This window comes from Oncorhynchus clarkii, chromosome 18 (genome assembly GCF_045791955.1).
Source record: "Oncorhynchus clarkii lewisi isolate Uvic-CL-2024 chromosome 18, UVic_Ocla_1.0, whole genome shotgun sequence".
In the NCBI taxonomy this organism is placed as follows: domain Eukaryota; kingdom Metazoa; phylum Chordata; class Actinopteri; order Salmoniformes; family Salmonidae; genus Oncorhynchus; species Oncorhynchus clarkii.
The window spans coordinates 53,040,306-53,056,366 of NC_092164.1; the positions used below are offsets into that span (position 1 = coordinate 53,040,306).

Here is a 16,061-nt window from a genome sequence, read left to right on the forward strand (position 1 = left end):
GTTTTTCTATCATACCATATCAACATTCTATAAAGGAGATAGCTATAGGAATACCATTTTTTATTTTCCTAGAAATTGCGTTTTTCTATGATGTTGGCGAAAGAGGGAAACAATTATAAGAGAGCAAACAAAGTGATTGTTTAATTAACAATATTGAGTTATCTATGTGTTGTCTGTTAATGGGCTTTGCTTCTCCTCCCATAGTGTGTTCAGCCTGTAAGGGGAAAATTTCACAGATGGTCAGGCTGTCAATCAGTCGCCCATCAAGTTCTCAGCGAAATTGTCCCCTTTGTTTTCCCATTGAGCCCTGGACTGTACTTGTATCTCCCAGAGAGAGGGAGAGAGAGGCATGGAGAGGGAGGTCTTGGTGGTGCCCCTTTTATGGCATTTTATTGACTGGAAGAACTAAAACCAGGTGTTTGTTTGACTGTTAGAATTTATCCGGAACCCTCTTGTTTTCCATTCGTTTGATTTTCATTCTCTGTGTGAGTTTCTATCGCAGCAAAATCTCTCTGAAGTAATGTATTTACAGTCATGAGTCAAGGGTGAGGACAACAAAGAGTTCATGTCCTTAGACGTGATGTCTACAGAGGTCACAAGACCCTATATTTCTGATTGTTAGCAGATTGCAGTCAAAAAGGGGTAGCTGTACAATTGTTTAACATTAAACAACATACTGTCATCGCGAGCTGAGCAGGGAGCTATTGAGATGTATGGAACCAATTGGAATCAGTGTAATAAAAAAATGCAATGCTTTTTCAAAGAATTACAATACTAGTTGGTCTGAGACTTGCAACATAAATTCTTTACACTCCTTTGCATTCAATTATATTATATGATCCATAAAAAGTGGTGTAGGCGTGACACTCTTCTCAATTAAAACATATATTTTTGTATGAATTAATAGGCAAATTATCATATGATATCATTTTCAAACATAGATGCCAATAGGAACAATCGCTCAAACACACTGCAGTATCCCTGTACCTCTATATAGTCATTGCTCAGAGATATCTAGACTACATATATCACCTATACGGTCCAATTCTAGATTGTTTCCGACCATATCTCTGTGGATTCTATGGCGAGTCTGTGACAGTAATAGCATCCCCTCTTGTAAGGTGTGTATTTTTACCAAACCTCAAAAGTGATTTTGTCATAAGTGTTTTGTATAAAAAAGCACTGATAAATCTGATTTCTCAGCTTTCTAATAATGATATACTGTGTGTATACATGTACACTAGAGATGGGATGTATGTAAAGAGAGAGTGCTGGGAGGGCATGTGAGGTACTCTATTCCGTCCTTCACTTATCTATCTGTGTGACTTATCTGTAATAAAAAGCTATGAGAAAATGAAATCCATTGTTTGCTCCTTCTGTGTCCCAAACTATGGTGTGATTGAGATCGTGTGGAGAAAGACACATTTAAATAACGATTTCTGATATTCAAAACTCAACCCTCTCTATTTATATCCATCTTTGGTTAATATGACTGCCTGGAACTGTTGAGATTCTCTTCCTTATTTATTTTAATTGTTAGATCAATCTTTCACCAACATTATCCAACATTTTCGAAGTCTGTTTAGATAAAGGAAGATATCGTTGTGATTAACAGTAGTAATATCGACTTTGACCCCACACTGCTCTCCATAGGTAACAGTGGTAATAGTCCCTGCTCCAGTCCCTGTCTGTCCATGTCCCTATCTGTCCCTACGCTGCTCTCTGCTGTGCTGTGAGACAGTCGACGCCCGGTCTCAGCCACAGCCTCTGGGTCTCTTGATTGCCTCTCTGTGTGTACAGGAAGCGATTAACAACGAGGGGATGTCCTGGACAATGGCAGCTTGGCTGGCCCTACCGCGTGGGAAGAGAGGGAGGAGAGAGAGAGGGAGGAAAGGAGAGAGGAGGCTAGAGGAGAGAGAGGGGAAACAGAGGGTAGTGTGGGAGGCAGAGAGGGAAGAGAGGGAGAGGAGATGGAGAGAAAGGGCAGTGTGGGAAAGTGGGAAAAGAGAGAGAGAGAAAGAGTGGGAAAGAGAGAGTGTGATAGACATAGGGGTGTTGGAGAGAGGGGAGAGAGATAGAGAGGGAATAGAGAGGGAAAGAGAGCAGTGTGGGATAGAGGGGAGAGGTAGGAGGGAGAGAGAAGAGAGAGCACAGTGCTGCTTTGTCCTAGAGCTATGGTTGCAGCCCACTCTCCTCCCGGTGTGCTTGGCTCCCACGCTCCCCCAAGTTACTGTTGTTGCTGCTGCTGGGACGCCCGTCAGAGGAGTGATAAAACAGAGCCTCCTCCTCCTCCTCCTCCTCCTCCTCCGCCTTTCATCAACTCTCTGCCAAATCATCCTCCTCTATCTCACCCACCCTCCTATCCCTCTCTCTTTCACTTGGTCTCCATCCATCCTCCTCCTCCTTTCATCAATGCTCTGCCAAAATATGCTCCTCTCCTGTATCTCTCCCACACCCTTTCCCTCCTTCTTTCTCTCCCTCTGTCTCCATCCATCCTCACTATCGTTCTTCCTGTCGTTTGTTTGCCAGACTCGTAAGGTGATTCTCATCAGTAACTATGGGGGAAGAGTCTACACTACAGAGTCTAGTATTGTCTCATGTAAATCCTACAGGCAATTCTGGATTTACTTCATAGTGAAGGGTCAAGGTGTTACAACACTGCCAATTGCAATCTTTTGTCACCACCTGCTGGTCATATGCGATTCTACAACTGTGGATGATGATCACTTACTTTCCTTGGCCATGTCCATATTCAGGCTCATTCAGAGACTGAATAATAAATATAGTTATATTATAGAAATAATACAATAATACATACAAACAAAGATTAATGTGACAGATTAATCTGCATTTGTAATTGGACATGCTCAAAAACAATTAGAATTATTTTTGTCTTCTTTCAAGTTAAAAAGACAATAGATCAGAAATAGAATAAGCACACACACAGCCAATATCATTCACAGAACCCCAAACCTTTATTAACCACAGGTTGCTCACAAAGATATATGCGGAGGGGGGAAACACAAACAGGAAGAGAGAGAGGCAGGCAGATTCATCACCATGGACAGGACGCTGTGATGTCATCAGTATGTGACCGATGGTCAGATATACAGCTCCAACCTCCTGGCTGTGCTCCCTGTGCTCCCCATCACACACGCACACACAATCCACCCACCCCTCCTGAAACACACACACACACACACACACACACACACACACACACACACACACACACACACACACACACACACACACACACACACACACACACACACACACACACACACACACACACACACACACACACAACCTGTATACACTTGCATGCACCCTTTGCAGATGGCCACTGTCTTCCTTTGTCATGTTAACACATCTAACATCATCTAGCTGTTATTTGAAGTCTATGTGTTGATTGGCTTACATGTTGCCCACTTTAGCTGTTTATGCCCTTCGTATGCCATAGTCTGCTGTACCCAGTTAAAAGCTGTTTAAATACTAAGAAAAAGGTACAATGATTCATTCTCCATAGTGCGAGACTTATTCTACGATTCTCCATATATAGTGTGAAACCTTCCTAGTAGCATTTGGCATTGGTTCCTCTCTGGTACGACGTGAAAGAAATGAGAGGGCCCATAAGCTTGCAGGACATGGATGTAACTTATGGATCTACCAGTGCCTCTATGTTAGCCGCTATATTAGTTTGTAGCATTCTAGGCACGATTACATTATCTACATGTCTAAGATGGTACATACATGCTGAGAGAGTGATTGACAGGGGACGCAGGGGGTCTTGGGAACCAGGAAGGATCATAACACCCCTCTGTGACATCATGGTATGAGCCAGGGATGTCATGTGACCTCTGCAATGCCCAACTGACAGAATTTAGCAAGCTCCTCTTGAGCGACGTGTCATGTTTGCCAAATTTCTCAAAATGTGTGTGTGTGTGTGTAAGTGTGTTTGAGAGTATGTGTGTGTGTGAGCGTGCATGTGTGTGTGTGAATGTACAACTGTATGTAAGAGAGTGGGGGATCAGACAGACAGACAGGAGAAAATCGGCTCATAAATGCTATAATAAGTCTCCTGAAGTCTAGCTAGTCTCTCTTCCAGGAGTCAATGTGCAGCTTGCATTCTAATCATCCCCATACTGACTGACTGACCGACACCGACACAGACACAGACACAGACACAGACATGGTCAGAAAATAACCACCGCAAACACACGTCAGCTAGCTGGCAAACTCACAACATCACAGAAGCCTGATAGTACAAGAGAAACTGCAAACGTTTTTTGTTCTGAGAAAAACTAAACAACAAAGTACATCCATAGATAGAGAAAATGATCCAATCGCAAACTGCAATACTTTAGCTGTATTATCATACTGTATATAACAAAAAAGGAAGTATTTACAAAAAACAATACCCACTTTCACTTGGTTGGCTTCTCTTTTCTTTCTTTTTCATCATTTGAAATTGAGCAAACACATTCTTTTATAGGGAGGAGTGGGAGACATTTTCATATTTGTTTGTGATCCCCCCATTTGCTAACGCTGTTGGTGTGGGCTGGCGGTGGGTGGGTTGGTCATCCTCCTCCCTCAAGGGAGGGGGGGGGGGTTGTCTGACGCTGTGGGGGCTGTAGTAGTAGGGGGATCTGGGGGGGGGGGGGGCTGTCGGGGGGAAGGGTGGCTGTAGGGGGGTATGATGGTCGGTGGCGCCCCTCATCTGCTCACGCTGTCAGCTCTTCCCTCAGCTCTTTGTTCCTGCGCACCACCTGGGCATGCCTCTCCTGAGGACAACACAGAGAGAGATGCTGCCATGTTGGACATACCAGAAATCTCTTAATACTGACCCTGCCCTGAGACTCTCTGATTCAAGTCTGTCAACTTACTGTCCTCCCCCTTTCAGCTGACATGTTTAACTACAATTGCCAGTGTTCCATCCTTGAATGATGCCACCAGCCCCTACCTATCACATCGTACCCTTCTATCTTGTCCACCCCTTCCATTCACCTGGTCTTGCTGTCTCCACCTACAATTTTTCTCACCAAGCTCTCCTCTCACCTTCTCCTGCAGGCGCTCCATGATGGAGGCTAGGTAGGCCTGGCGGTTCTCCTTGATCTGCTCCATCTTCATGGTAAGCTTCTCCTCTGCCATCTTGCTGAAGTTGCTGTTCTCCTCCATGGCCTTGAGCAGCACGTCCCTTTCGTGCTCCCGCTTCTCTGAAAGGGCCCTGAGAACCTGGGCCTCCTGGGACTGAGGAGGGGACGTGATAGAGTAGAGTAAAGTAGAGTAGGGTACAGTAGTGTAGAAAATAGTAGAATAATATGAAGTAGAATAGAATAAGGAATCAAAATAGAATATAATAAAGTAGAATAGAACAGAATAGAATGCAGGTAAGGGTAAGACAAGCTAAGGTATAGGATAGGACAAGCTAAGGAATAGACTAAGACAAGCTAAGGTATAGGCTAAGACAAGCTAAGGTATAGTCTAAAACAAGCTAAGGTATAGGCTAAGACAAGCTAAGGTATTGGTTAAGACAAGTAAGCTAGGACAAAGTTTGTCCCAAGTGTAATTTACTAGCGTGATTCAGTGTGATTCAGTTTTGGAATTAAGTTGTCGGCTTATGCTAAGGTAAACTGATAGATGGTGACTCACTCTCCTCCGGTCCTCAGCGGCCTCCAGCTTCTTCTGGATGTCCTCCAGAGAGACCTCCCTCTTAGGGGGCGAGGTGACACAGTGGGCTGCGTCCGACATCGGGGAGGGGGGCTTCAGGATCACCTCGAAGGCCTGGCCAGAGGCACGCTTGTTGATGGGCTTCACCTCCATGCCTGCTACTGCAAGGTGAGATGTGTGTGTGTGTGTGTGTGTGTGTGTGTGTGTGTGTGTGTGTGTGTGTGTGTGTGTGTGTGTGTGTGTGTGTGTGTGTGTTTGGTAGAGGGGGGACAGATGGAGGAAAACCACAGAAGGAAACTCAAAATGCTGCCTTAGTAGTATTAATATTACCCCAATCAAACTTTCACTTAGACAAAAAATTGCCTCTTCGTTGCCTTTACAGTAAGTTGAAAGTGATTTGAAACACTAAAAAAGTCAGGTGACTCTTCTGCATACCTTGGAACTCTCCCATCAGGTTCTTGCGTGCCTCAGGGTACAGGCAGGAGCAGAGGAGAGATAGGACAGAAATCTCCTTCATCTTCTCTTTGTATGCTGTGGGGAACACACACACACACACACACACACACGCACACGCACACGCACACACACACATGCGCGCACACACACACACACACATCGTTAACCCACTTTCTCCTCCTCATAAATGATCATCCCACATGGCATCGCCATCTTTAGATGTTTAGGAAAATAAATATTCAGCAAATCCTTAAATAGAAAAGAAAAACATGATAATCAAAGGCGGTCTAGTGAGATGAATCAGCCTGAGGTTTCTAAGCCCCATTTTGTGGAGCTTTGTTTGTGCAGACTGAAGGGAAGTGGGATGGCTGTGTGTGTGTATGTTTGTGTGTGTACATACTTGCGTGAGAGGGTGTCTGCTGTGTCCTCATATGGTCTGAACGGTTGACCACCTCCCCACAGCATTCATTCTCCATTCATCATTAGCTATGCATTTCATTTCAGCATATAATTGATTTACTTAGCTAGCAGGCAAGCTACCCTCCTTGTCTGTAGCTAGCACTGGTAACATCCAACAGTAATTTAACAGCAGGGGTAGCACCTAGAGGCTGAATGATTATGGCTGATGTTGCCAAAATATCCTAGCCTGGAATCCAAACTATATTGCTCTATTTCAATATTATTTCACTTTAGGATAACAGGCTACAAAGTTCCTGAGCTTTGGCACCCAAATTGGGACTAGAACCTACTGTAGCATCCCCATGAGGCAGCCAGCAAAGATTAGAAACTACTGTATCATACTGCAGCAAACACTCTGGCTCTCGTCCTCCTGACTGCTGTGCTGTAGTGGTCAGTACAGTGTGTATTGGAGGTACAGTCAGAGTCCAACCGGGCACCTCAACGTGCCAAACAGCACCCAAGCCTCTATGATCTATCATCCACCACACGCTGTGGGCTGCAGGGCTGAAAATTGCTACATCGATCACTGACTGATTTCCCTGGCTGGGAGTCAAAACTGAGCAAAATAAGGCTGAGATTTACAGTCAAACAGCTTCTCCATGGAGGAGAGAAGTGTAGCTAGTGCCTACTGCCGCTCTGCTGTTGCTCAACCAGCCAAACCCTCTCCCTGTATTTCTGTCTGTTTGAGTGAAGTGTTGCTAGTGCCCACAGCAGTGGTACTGCACAACCAGACAGCTCTCAGCCTAGCAGACGCCATGGGAAATCAGATCAACTCTCACATGTTGCAATAGCTCTCTGACTCTCCGATGGGCTTGTTAACCCCTCCCAGAAGAAAAAGAAAATAAGATAAAAGAGGGGATGAGAAGAGGAGAGCAGAGAAGAGGAGGACTGTGTTAACTCTCTTGTTAACCCCTCCTTCCCAGAAGAGAAGGAGAAAAGGAGGACTCGGTTAACCCCTCCCATAGAGAAGAAGAGAAAATTAAAGGGGGGGTGAAGAAGATGAAAGGAGGGCTGGTTTGAGCTGGCAGACTCCCACAGGGATGGAGGGACCTCAGGGCAGGCAAATGGATGCTACTGACTTCGCTGAGGTAGTGGAGGGGATTTTCATTTGTTATTACTCGACCAGACCATCTCTACTGGTGGCCCGCTGGACGGATGTGTGTGTGTGTGTGTGTGTGTGTGTGTGTGTGTGTGTGTGTGTGTGGGTGGGTGGGTGTGGGTGGGTGTGCCTGTGCGGGTGCAGTTGTGAGTGTACGTGTGTAGGTGTGCATGTGTGTGTGTGGGCGTGTGTGTTGGCTGTCACGTCGTCATTAAGAGGGCAGTGTGTGTGCCGGGAAACACAGGCAGCAGCCATTTTCCCTTCATGACATCTTGTCAGTGATGTGAACAAATGGTGGTTTAGTGGAGCAGATTTTGTAGGTTAAGTTTTAATGAGCAGGTAGTTGTGTCAACTTTCTCTTATCCTGGTCTCACCCTGGCCTGTTGTGTGTTTTGTTGTTTAGTGAACGTTGTCAACACATTTAGTTGAAGTGATTCAATATGGGCCTTGTCCTTATGTGATGTAATATAGCTTTATATTAAATACATTTCTAAACTAAACATTGCTATTCTATTATGGTGAACTAAAACCACACAATTCTACAGTAAACAAATACATTCCTTTTTATGTATATGACTCTCGAAGGAAAATAATTTTCTAATTTCTACCGCAAGATCTACACTGAACATCTTCTCTTATCCCCATGGAGATCTCCTCCTCACCACGGAAACAGAGCCAGTTGTTACGTTTCCTGTTGTAATCCATCAGCATGAGACCACAGATCATCAATAACCTACCCCCTCTTCCTCCCCCTCTTCTCTTCTTCTTCCTCCTCTTGCACTGGTGCTGTCCTGTTCTGCCCATCCTTCCACCCCAACCCAATACTGTCCTTTTCTGCCCATCCTTCCACCCCAACCCAATACTGTCCTGCTCTGCCCATCCCTCCACCCCAACCCAATACTGTCCTGTTCTGCCCATCCTTCCACCCCAACCCAATACTGTCCTGTTCTGCCCATCCCTCTACCCCAACCCAATACTGTCCTGCTCTGCCCATCTCTCCACCCCGACCCAATAATGTCCTGTTCTGCCTATCCCTCCACCCCAACCCAATACTGTCCTGTTCTGCCCGTCCCTCCACCCCAACCCAATACTGTCCTGTTCTGCCCATCCCTCCACCCCAACCCAATACTGTCCTGTTCTGCCAGTCCCTCCACCCCAAACCAATACTGTCCTGTTCTGCCCATCCCTCCACCCCAACCCAATACTGTCCTGTTCTGCCCATCCCTCCACCCCAACCCAATACTGTCCTGTTCGGCCCCTCCAGTCCTGCTCTGCCCATCCCTCCACCCCAACCCAATACTGTCCTGCTCTGCCCATCCCTCCACCCCAACCCAATACTGTCCTGTTCTGTCCGTAAGCATCCCTCCTACCTAACTCAATACTGTCCTGCTCTGCCCATCCCTCCACCCCAACCCAATACTGTCCTGTTCTACTGTCCTGTTCTGCCCATCCCTCCACCACAACCCAATACTGTCCTGCTCTGCCCATCCCTCCACCCCAACCCAATACTGTCCTGTTCTGTCCGTAAGCATCTCTCCTACCTAACCCAATACTGTCCTGTTGTGGCCATCCCTCCACCCCAACCCAATACTGTCCTGTTCTGTCCGTAAGCATCCCTCCTACCTAACCCAATACTGTCCTGTTCTGCCCATCCCTCCACCCCAACCCAATACTGTCCTGTTCAGTCCGTAAGCATCCCTCCTACCTAACCCAATACTGGGGCCTTTCAGGTCTCGAGGGCCCAATAAGCTAAAACAGCAGCCTGACTGGACTGACTGACTGTGTGTGTGTGTGTGTGTGTGTGTCCTGACTAGAACCCCAAAAAATTATCATATTACTCCAGTGCTAGCCTCTCTACACTGGCTTCCTGTCAAAGCAAGGGCTGTTTTCAAGGTTTTACTGCTAACCTACAAAGCATTACATGGGCTTGCTCCTACCTATCTCTCTGATTTGGTCCTGCCGTATATACCTACACGTACGCTATGGTCACAAGACGCAGGCCTCCTAATTGTCCCTAGAATTTCTAAGCAAACAGCTGGAGGCAGGGCTTTCTCCTATAGAGCTCCATTTTTATGGAACGGTCTGCCTACCCATGTCAGAGACGCAAACTCGGTCTCAACCTTTAAGTCTTTACTGAAGACTCATCTCTCCAGTGGGTCATATGATTGAGTGTAGTCTGGCCCAGGATTGGGAAGGTGAACGGAAAGGCTCTGGAGCAACGAACCGCCCTTGCTGTCTCTGCCTGGCCGGTTCCCCTCTTTCCACTGGGATTCTCTGCCTCTAACCCTATTACAGGGGCTGAGTCACTGGCTTACTGGGGCTCTCTCATGCCGTCCCTGGAGGGGGTGCGTCACCTGAGTGGGTTGATTCACTGATGTGGTCATCCTGTCTGGGTTGGCACCCCCCCCCCCCCCCCCCCCCCTTGGGTTGTGCCGTGGTGGAGGTCTTTGTGGGCTATACTCAGCCTTGTCTCAGGATGGTAAGTTGGTGGTTGAAGATATCCCTCTAGTGGTGTGGGGGCTGTGCTTTGGCAAAGTGGGTGGGGTTATATCCTTCCTGTTTGGCCCTGTCCGGGGGTGTCCTCTGATGGGGCCACAGTGTCTCCTAACCCCTCCTGTTTTGTTATATCTGGAGTACTTCTCCTGTCCTATTCGGTCCTATTCGGTGTCCTGTGTGAATCTAAGTGTGCGTTCTCTAATTCTCTCCTTCTCTCTTTCTCTCTCTCGGAGGACCTGAGCCCTAGGACCATGCCCCAGGACTACCTGACATGATGACTCCTTGCTGTCCCCAGTCCACCTGACCGTGCTGCTGCTCCAGTTTAAACTGTTCTGCCTTATTATTATTCGACCCTGCTGGTCATTTATGAACATTTGAACATCTTGGCCATGTTCTGTTATAATCTCCACCCGGCACAGCCAGAAGAGGACTGGCCACCCCACATAGCCTGGTTCCTCTCTAGGTTTCTTCCTAGGTTTTGGCCTTTCTAGGGAGTTTTTCCTAGCCACCGTGCTTCTACACCTGCATTGCTTGCTGTTTGGGGTTTTAGGCTGGGTTTCTGTACAGCACTTTGAGATATCAGCTGATGTACGAAGGGCTATATAAATACATTTGATTTGATTTGATTTGTGTGTGTGTGTGTGTGTGTGTGTGTGTGTGTGTGTGTGTGTGTGTGTGTGTGTGTGTGTGTGTGTGTGTGTGTGTGTGTGTGTGTGTGTGTGTGTGATAAAGCTCATCATTTAGTTTACAACCTAGCCTCTAGACGACAATATATTCAGTTGTGTAATTACAGCATTAATGGAGAACTACAGTGGAAATGGGCTATTGAGTGGGATGGTAGATGGAGGATATTATCAGCGAGGGAGGTTTCAGACATTAGTATGCATTGTTGAACACTGAAATGCAAACAACAGACCAATAAGCCTGAGCCTAAACACGTTTTTAATAACCACACCCAAGGAGTCATGTTCCCTATTTAGTGTAATGTCATTCAGACCTAATGTCATCTAGACCTAATGTCATCTAGACCTAATGTCATCTAGGTCCAAGCACACCAAGACAGTTGTGAAGAGGGCACGACAAAACTTATTCTCCCACAGGAGACTGAAAAGATTTGGCATGGGTCCTCATATCCTCAAAAGGTTCTACAGCTGCACCATCGAGAGCATCCTGACTGGTTGCATCACTGCCAGGTATGGCAACTGCTCGGCCTCCGACCACAAGGCATTACAGATGGTAGCTTCCTGCCATCCAGGACCTCTATACCAGGCGGTGTCAGAAGAAGGCCCTGAAAATTGTCAAAGACTACAGCCACCCTAGTCATAGACTGTTCACTCTGCTACCGCACGGCAAGCGGTACCTGAGAGCCAAGTCTAGGTCCAAGAGGCTTCTGAACAGCTTCTGCCCCCAAGCCATAAGACTCCTGAACACCTAATCAAATGGATACCCAGACTATTTGAATTGCCCCCCCCCCTTCCCCCTCCTTTACACCGCTTCTACTCTCTGTTGTTATCATCTATGCATAGTCACTTTAATAACTCTACCTACATGTACATATTACCTCAACTAACCGGTTCCCCCCGCACACTGACTCTGTACCGGTACCCCCCTGTATGTTGTCTCGCTATTGTTATTTTACTGCTGCTCTTTAATTACTTGTTACTTATATTTCTTATTCTTATCCGTATTTTTTTAAACTGCATTGTTGTTTAGGGGCTCGTAAGTAAGAATTTCACAGTATTCGGCGCATATGGCTAATAAAATTTGATTTGATTTGATTAGGATACAATTATTATTTTATCTGAGAGACATTGCTGATGATAGCCTCCCCTCTCTGGCTGAGATATTTGATTTCAGCTTTTGCTTAACCCATATACATTTTATTCTACAACTGTTGATAGGTCTTGGGAAGTGATGAATACAGCTCTATGGCAACAAGACTCACAGGAGTGACTCAGGCAGAACTGGGTTCAGGGATGCACTCAGTGACACGGAGGCTATGACCTCTGGGGGGCGCCATTGTCCCAGAAAGCTTTGGCCCCTTAACACAAAGAATGGGGAATAGATATCTGATGGCCACACCTAACTCATGGGCTTATCTGAGAGATCACACAGTAGGCACTGTATATATTATAAATTAACAAGGATCTTAATGTATGTTAACGTAAGCATTTTTGATGTCCCTAGCCAAATCAGTAGCCAAGTGGGCAGAGAGCATACATTTGAATTTTGGCTTGTCATTTAATAGGCCTACCACTAAATGCCATTGGGAGGACGCTGTGTATGCCGCCCACAACTGTCAAATATCCTGTCTGTCTGCCTGCCTGCCTTTCTGCCTGTCTGTCTGCTAAAAATGCGTTGATCCAAGGCTGTAGGCAACATATTCTCATTGAATATTCTATAAACAGCAAGGACACATTTCTAGTTCTATTACAATCACTGTCATTGACAGTATGGTACATAACCAAAACTCAACTGATCCGGCCTACGGCCCTGCCTGCCCTTGCGCCCACTGACGACGTCTATGACGATCATGTGCCCCGGGTGTCTGGCCCATCCCACTCGCCCAGTGTCTGTCTGCAACTCAATAATAAAATACAATAAAAAAAATAAAACATAACTAACAGCTATGCGGCCAGCCGAGACATAACGAAACAGCCCGCTGCAGGTGCAGGCAGACGCCAGGACCTGACACAGTTAAATGTATTGCTCTCTGTCTGCACCCTCATCCACCCATCCATCACCGACCTAGTCATCCGGAATACAAGTAGTCCCTTGACCGTCGTCGCCATAGAGACGGGTCTCAACTCACTCAAAAGGGCCCTAAATCCGCATGAAAGTGCTCCATCAAGCATTAGACAATCTTGGATAGGTCTATACTATTTATACTCCCAAATATCTTAAAACATTTATCATGACTGGCTGTAAGCAAATCAGGCCTAGCCATGCATTAAAATGATATCAAGACCAGGCATGAAATTCCCAGAATATGATGACACATTTCACTTCTATCCATTCCTCCATGTAACCAAATAGACATGTTTAGATCATAAATTGAATGACAGGGCAATCATCGGCCACTAGGAATAAATGTGACCATATGATTAGTATCCATATAGATTCGAGAGAAAAAAATCTAATTCTGCAAACGACCATTCATTTTCATTGCAAGTCGTAATTCTTCACCTGACAGCTTTAGCTCAGATGTAAAGTGTGCGGCAAGAGATGAATTTCTTCTCATGCATTCCTCTCATCATTCAACTTGATTGAGCATACGATTATAATAAATAGTAGCCCAGTCCCTATAATAATATGTGTAAAGGTTTAGCCTAATTCTGCTCTGGGCTGGTGAGGAGAGAGAGAGACCGTGATGTTGGGTGCGGTCGTTCTGCATTATGCTGTTGTATGAGCATGTGTTGGTCTACAGCGGCAGGTGCGGCAGCCAGCATCCACAAGAGCGTCTATCCTGCTCGAATAATCTACAGCAAATGTGTCCATAGGATTTCTTCAATCTAGGCTATGTATTCGCTTTACGCACAATGTAAAAAGGGAGATTGAATATCCCTATAATAAAATGTTATTGGGCTACTTAATCCTACACTGTAGCCCACTATTATCAACCGACCCTGTTGATATAGAATGAAAGAAAAAACAAATGCGTACAGTTCAGGTTCAACAGTAAACACAAGCAACATGATTGCGTCCATTTACAAGTTTAAAACTACAATATTTGTTGACGTGCGACAGACTTTGACCGCTCCCTTTAATAAATGCTTGGCAGTCTTTTGTGCCAAGGGTGTCGCCGCTGCATGCTCGCACAGCATCCTTCCAGCCTCATGCAGAATCACCACCCAACGCTCTGTGACTGTCAACTCGTCCCCAAAACACAGATAAATAACGGTACATCGTTAGCTTACCAATTGCTGTTTTAGCCATGTCTGTCGGTTTGTGCGGCGTTGGTGCTGCTGAAGTGGGCTATAGGCTACTGGAGGGAGCGTGCGTCGCAGTTACTGATCGGTGCTTGGCGAAAAAAGCGAGCAAGGCACTGAGTCAGCAAGAACACTGCTGTGTGGGGAAAGAGAGCACTGCGCGAGACAGCAAGGGGGCTGGTGAATTACAAGCGTCTATAAGTGCTCAAGCAGATTGGCTACCGCGGTCCCCTGACGCGCATTTCCTAGGCAAGAGACGGTCGCTTTTTCCTCTAATGTGTAGGATAGCTCAAGTTGCCCCTATGAAAGGTGACGGGGTGGGTGTTATCCCTCTTTGTTTTCTCTAATGGTGCCGCCCGTAAATTAAAGTATTGTCAGAGATGGAACCGGTCCTAATGGCTCTTGTCCATGGTGCTGAAACGGTATCAGAGCGAGGCAGCCTACTAATAGCTTAACTTAATGGAAATAGACGTTGAAGGTAAATGAAACGTAACTTGACCACAATGTATAGGCCTAATGTTTCGTGTGTGACATAATTACAAGGAAATGTTGACATTGATGTTTTAATGCCACTCCCTAGCGTATTTATTGGAATAAAATTATATCTAGGCTATAAGTGTAGTGGCTAAATGGCCTTCTGCTTCATGGTAACACGTCTTCTTCCTATGCCTTTGTGATTGCATGATAAAGTATCCTATCCAGAATTGAGACCTGTAATGAGTCATAGTTGGGTTAAATACTGAAGACACATTTCAGTTGAATGAATTCAGTTGTACAACTGAATAGGTATCCCCTACCCTTTCCGTAATATTATAGTAGGCCTATCTGACAAAATCGTATTGTGAATGACCTCTCCACAATGTTCCCTCTTCAATCGCTTGATGTCAGCAGACTATTACTTTACTAGTTCACAACAAGACCTTCACTTCAGCCATCAACCAGAGTGGGCTGTGAATTAGGAAAACAAAAGCAAACTTTAGAATAAATGGATATGCTCTTTTTGTAGTATAGTCTTAGGAAAAGTCACATGTGATTACGTTAATTTCACATGTGAAATTCATGTGACTTCTTCTGCTATTTAAGTGTTTTAAATTTAATTTGAAACCTTTATTTAAGCAGGGAGTCATGCTGAGACCATGATCTCTTATGCAGATGAACCCTGCATAAACACATCAATAAACAACATTACACTGTACATATCCATATCAATTACACTGTACATATGTTACACTGTACATATCCATATCAATTACACTGTACATATGTTACACTGTACATATCCATATCAATTACACAAAACACAAAAAGCTAAACAGATGGATCACCAACAGTCTGAGATACACTGGCTCCGACGCTCGTCGGATGTGGCAGGGCTTGCAAACTATTACAGACTACAAAAGGAAGCACAGCCGAGAGCTGCCCAGTGACACGATCCTACCAGACGAGCTAAATCACTTCTATGCTCGCTTCGAGGCAAGCAACACTGAGGCATACATGAGAGCATCAGCTGTTCCGGACGACTGTGTGATCACACTCTCCGTAGCTGACGTGAGTAAGACCTTTAAACAGGTCAACATACACAAGGCTGCGGGGCCAGACGGATTACCAGGACGTGTGCTCCTGGCATGTGCTGACCAACTGGCAGGTGTCTTCACTGACATTTTCAACTTGTCCCTGATTGAGTCTGTATTACCAACATGTTTCAAGCAGACCATCATAGTCCCTGTGCCCAAGAACACAAAGGAAACCTGCCTAAATGACTACAGACTCGTAGCACTCACGTCCGTAGCCATGAAGTGCTTTCAATGGCTGGTAATGGCTCACATCAGCACCATTATCCCAGAAACCCTAGACCCACTCCAATTTGCATACCACCCAAACAGATCCACAGATGATGCAATCTCTATTTCACTCCACACTGCCCTTTCCCACCTGGACAAAAGGAACACTTA

The 16,061-nt window shown here is 45.6% G+C and overlaps 2 protein-coding genes across 2 annotated transcripts in view; one reads left to right on the plus strand and one right to left on the minus strand.

Annotated features, from left to right (window-relative positions):
• The window catches only part of LOC139373692 (hes-related family bHLH transcription factor with YRPW motif 1), a 3,621-nt gene extending 2,262 nt beyond the window's left edge, over window positions 1–1,359 (plus strand). The window contains exon 5 of the mRNA XM_071114545.1: window positions 1–1,359. This exon is cut by the window's left edge and continues 874 nt beyond it. The gene's annotated coding sequence lies outside the window, so the exon portion shown is untranslated.
• Window positions 1,360–2,953: 1,594 nt separating this feature from the next.
• Window positions 2,954–14,257, minus strand: LOC139373693 (stathmin-2-like). Its single transcript, XM_071114546.1, has 5 exons — window positions 14,098–14,257; window positions 6,106–6,201; window positions 5,653–5,831; window positions 5,059–5,250; window positions 2,954–4,784 (listed from the first exon to the last, which is right to left on the minus strand). The coding sequence occupies exons 1-5, from the start codon at window positions 14,114–14,116 to the stop codon at window positions 4,725–4,727; spliced, it is 546 nt and encodes a 181-aa protein (XP_070970647.1). The 5' UTR covers window positions 14,117–14,257; the 3' UTR covers window positions 2,954–4,724.
• Window positions 14,258–16,061: the final 1,804 nt, after the last annotated feature.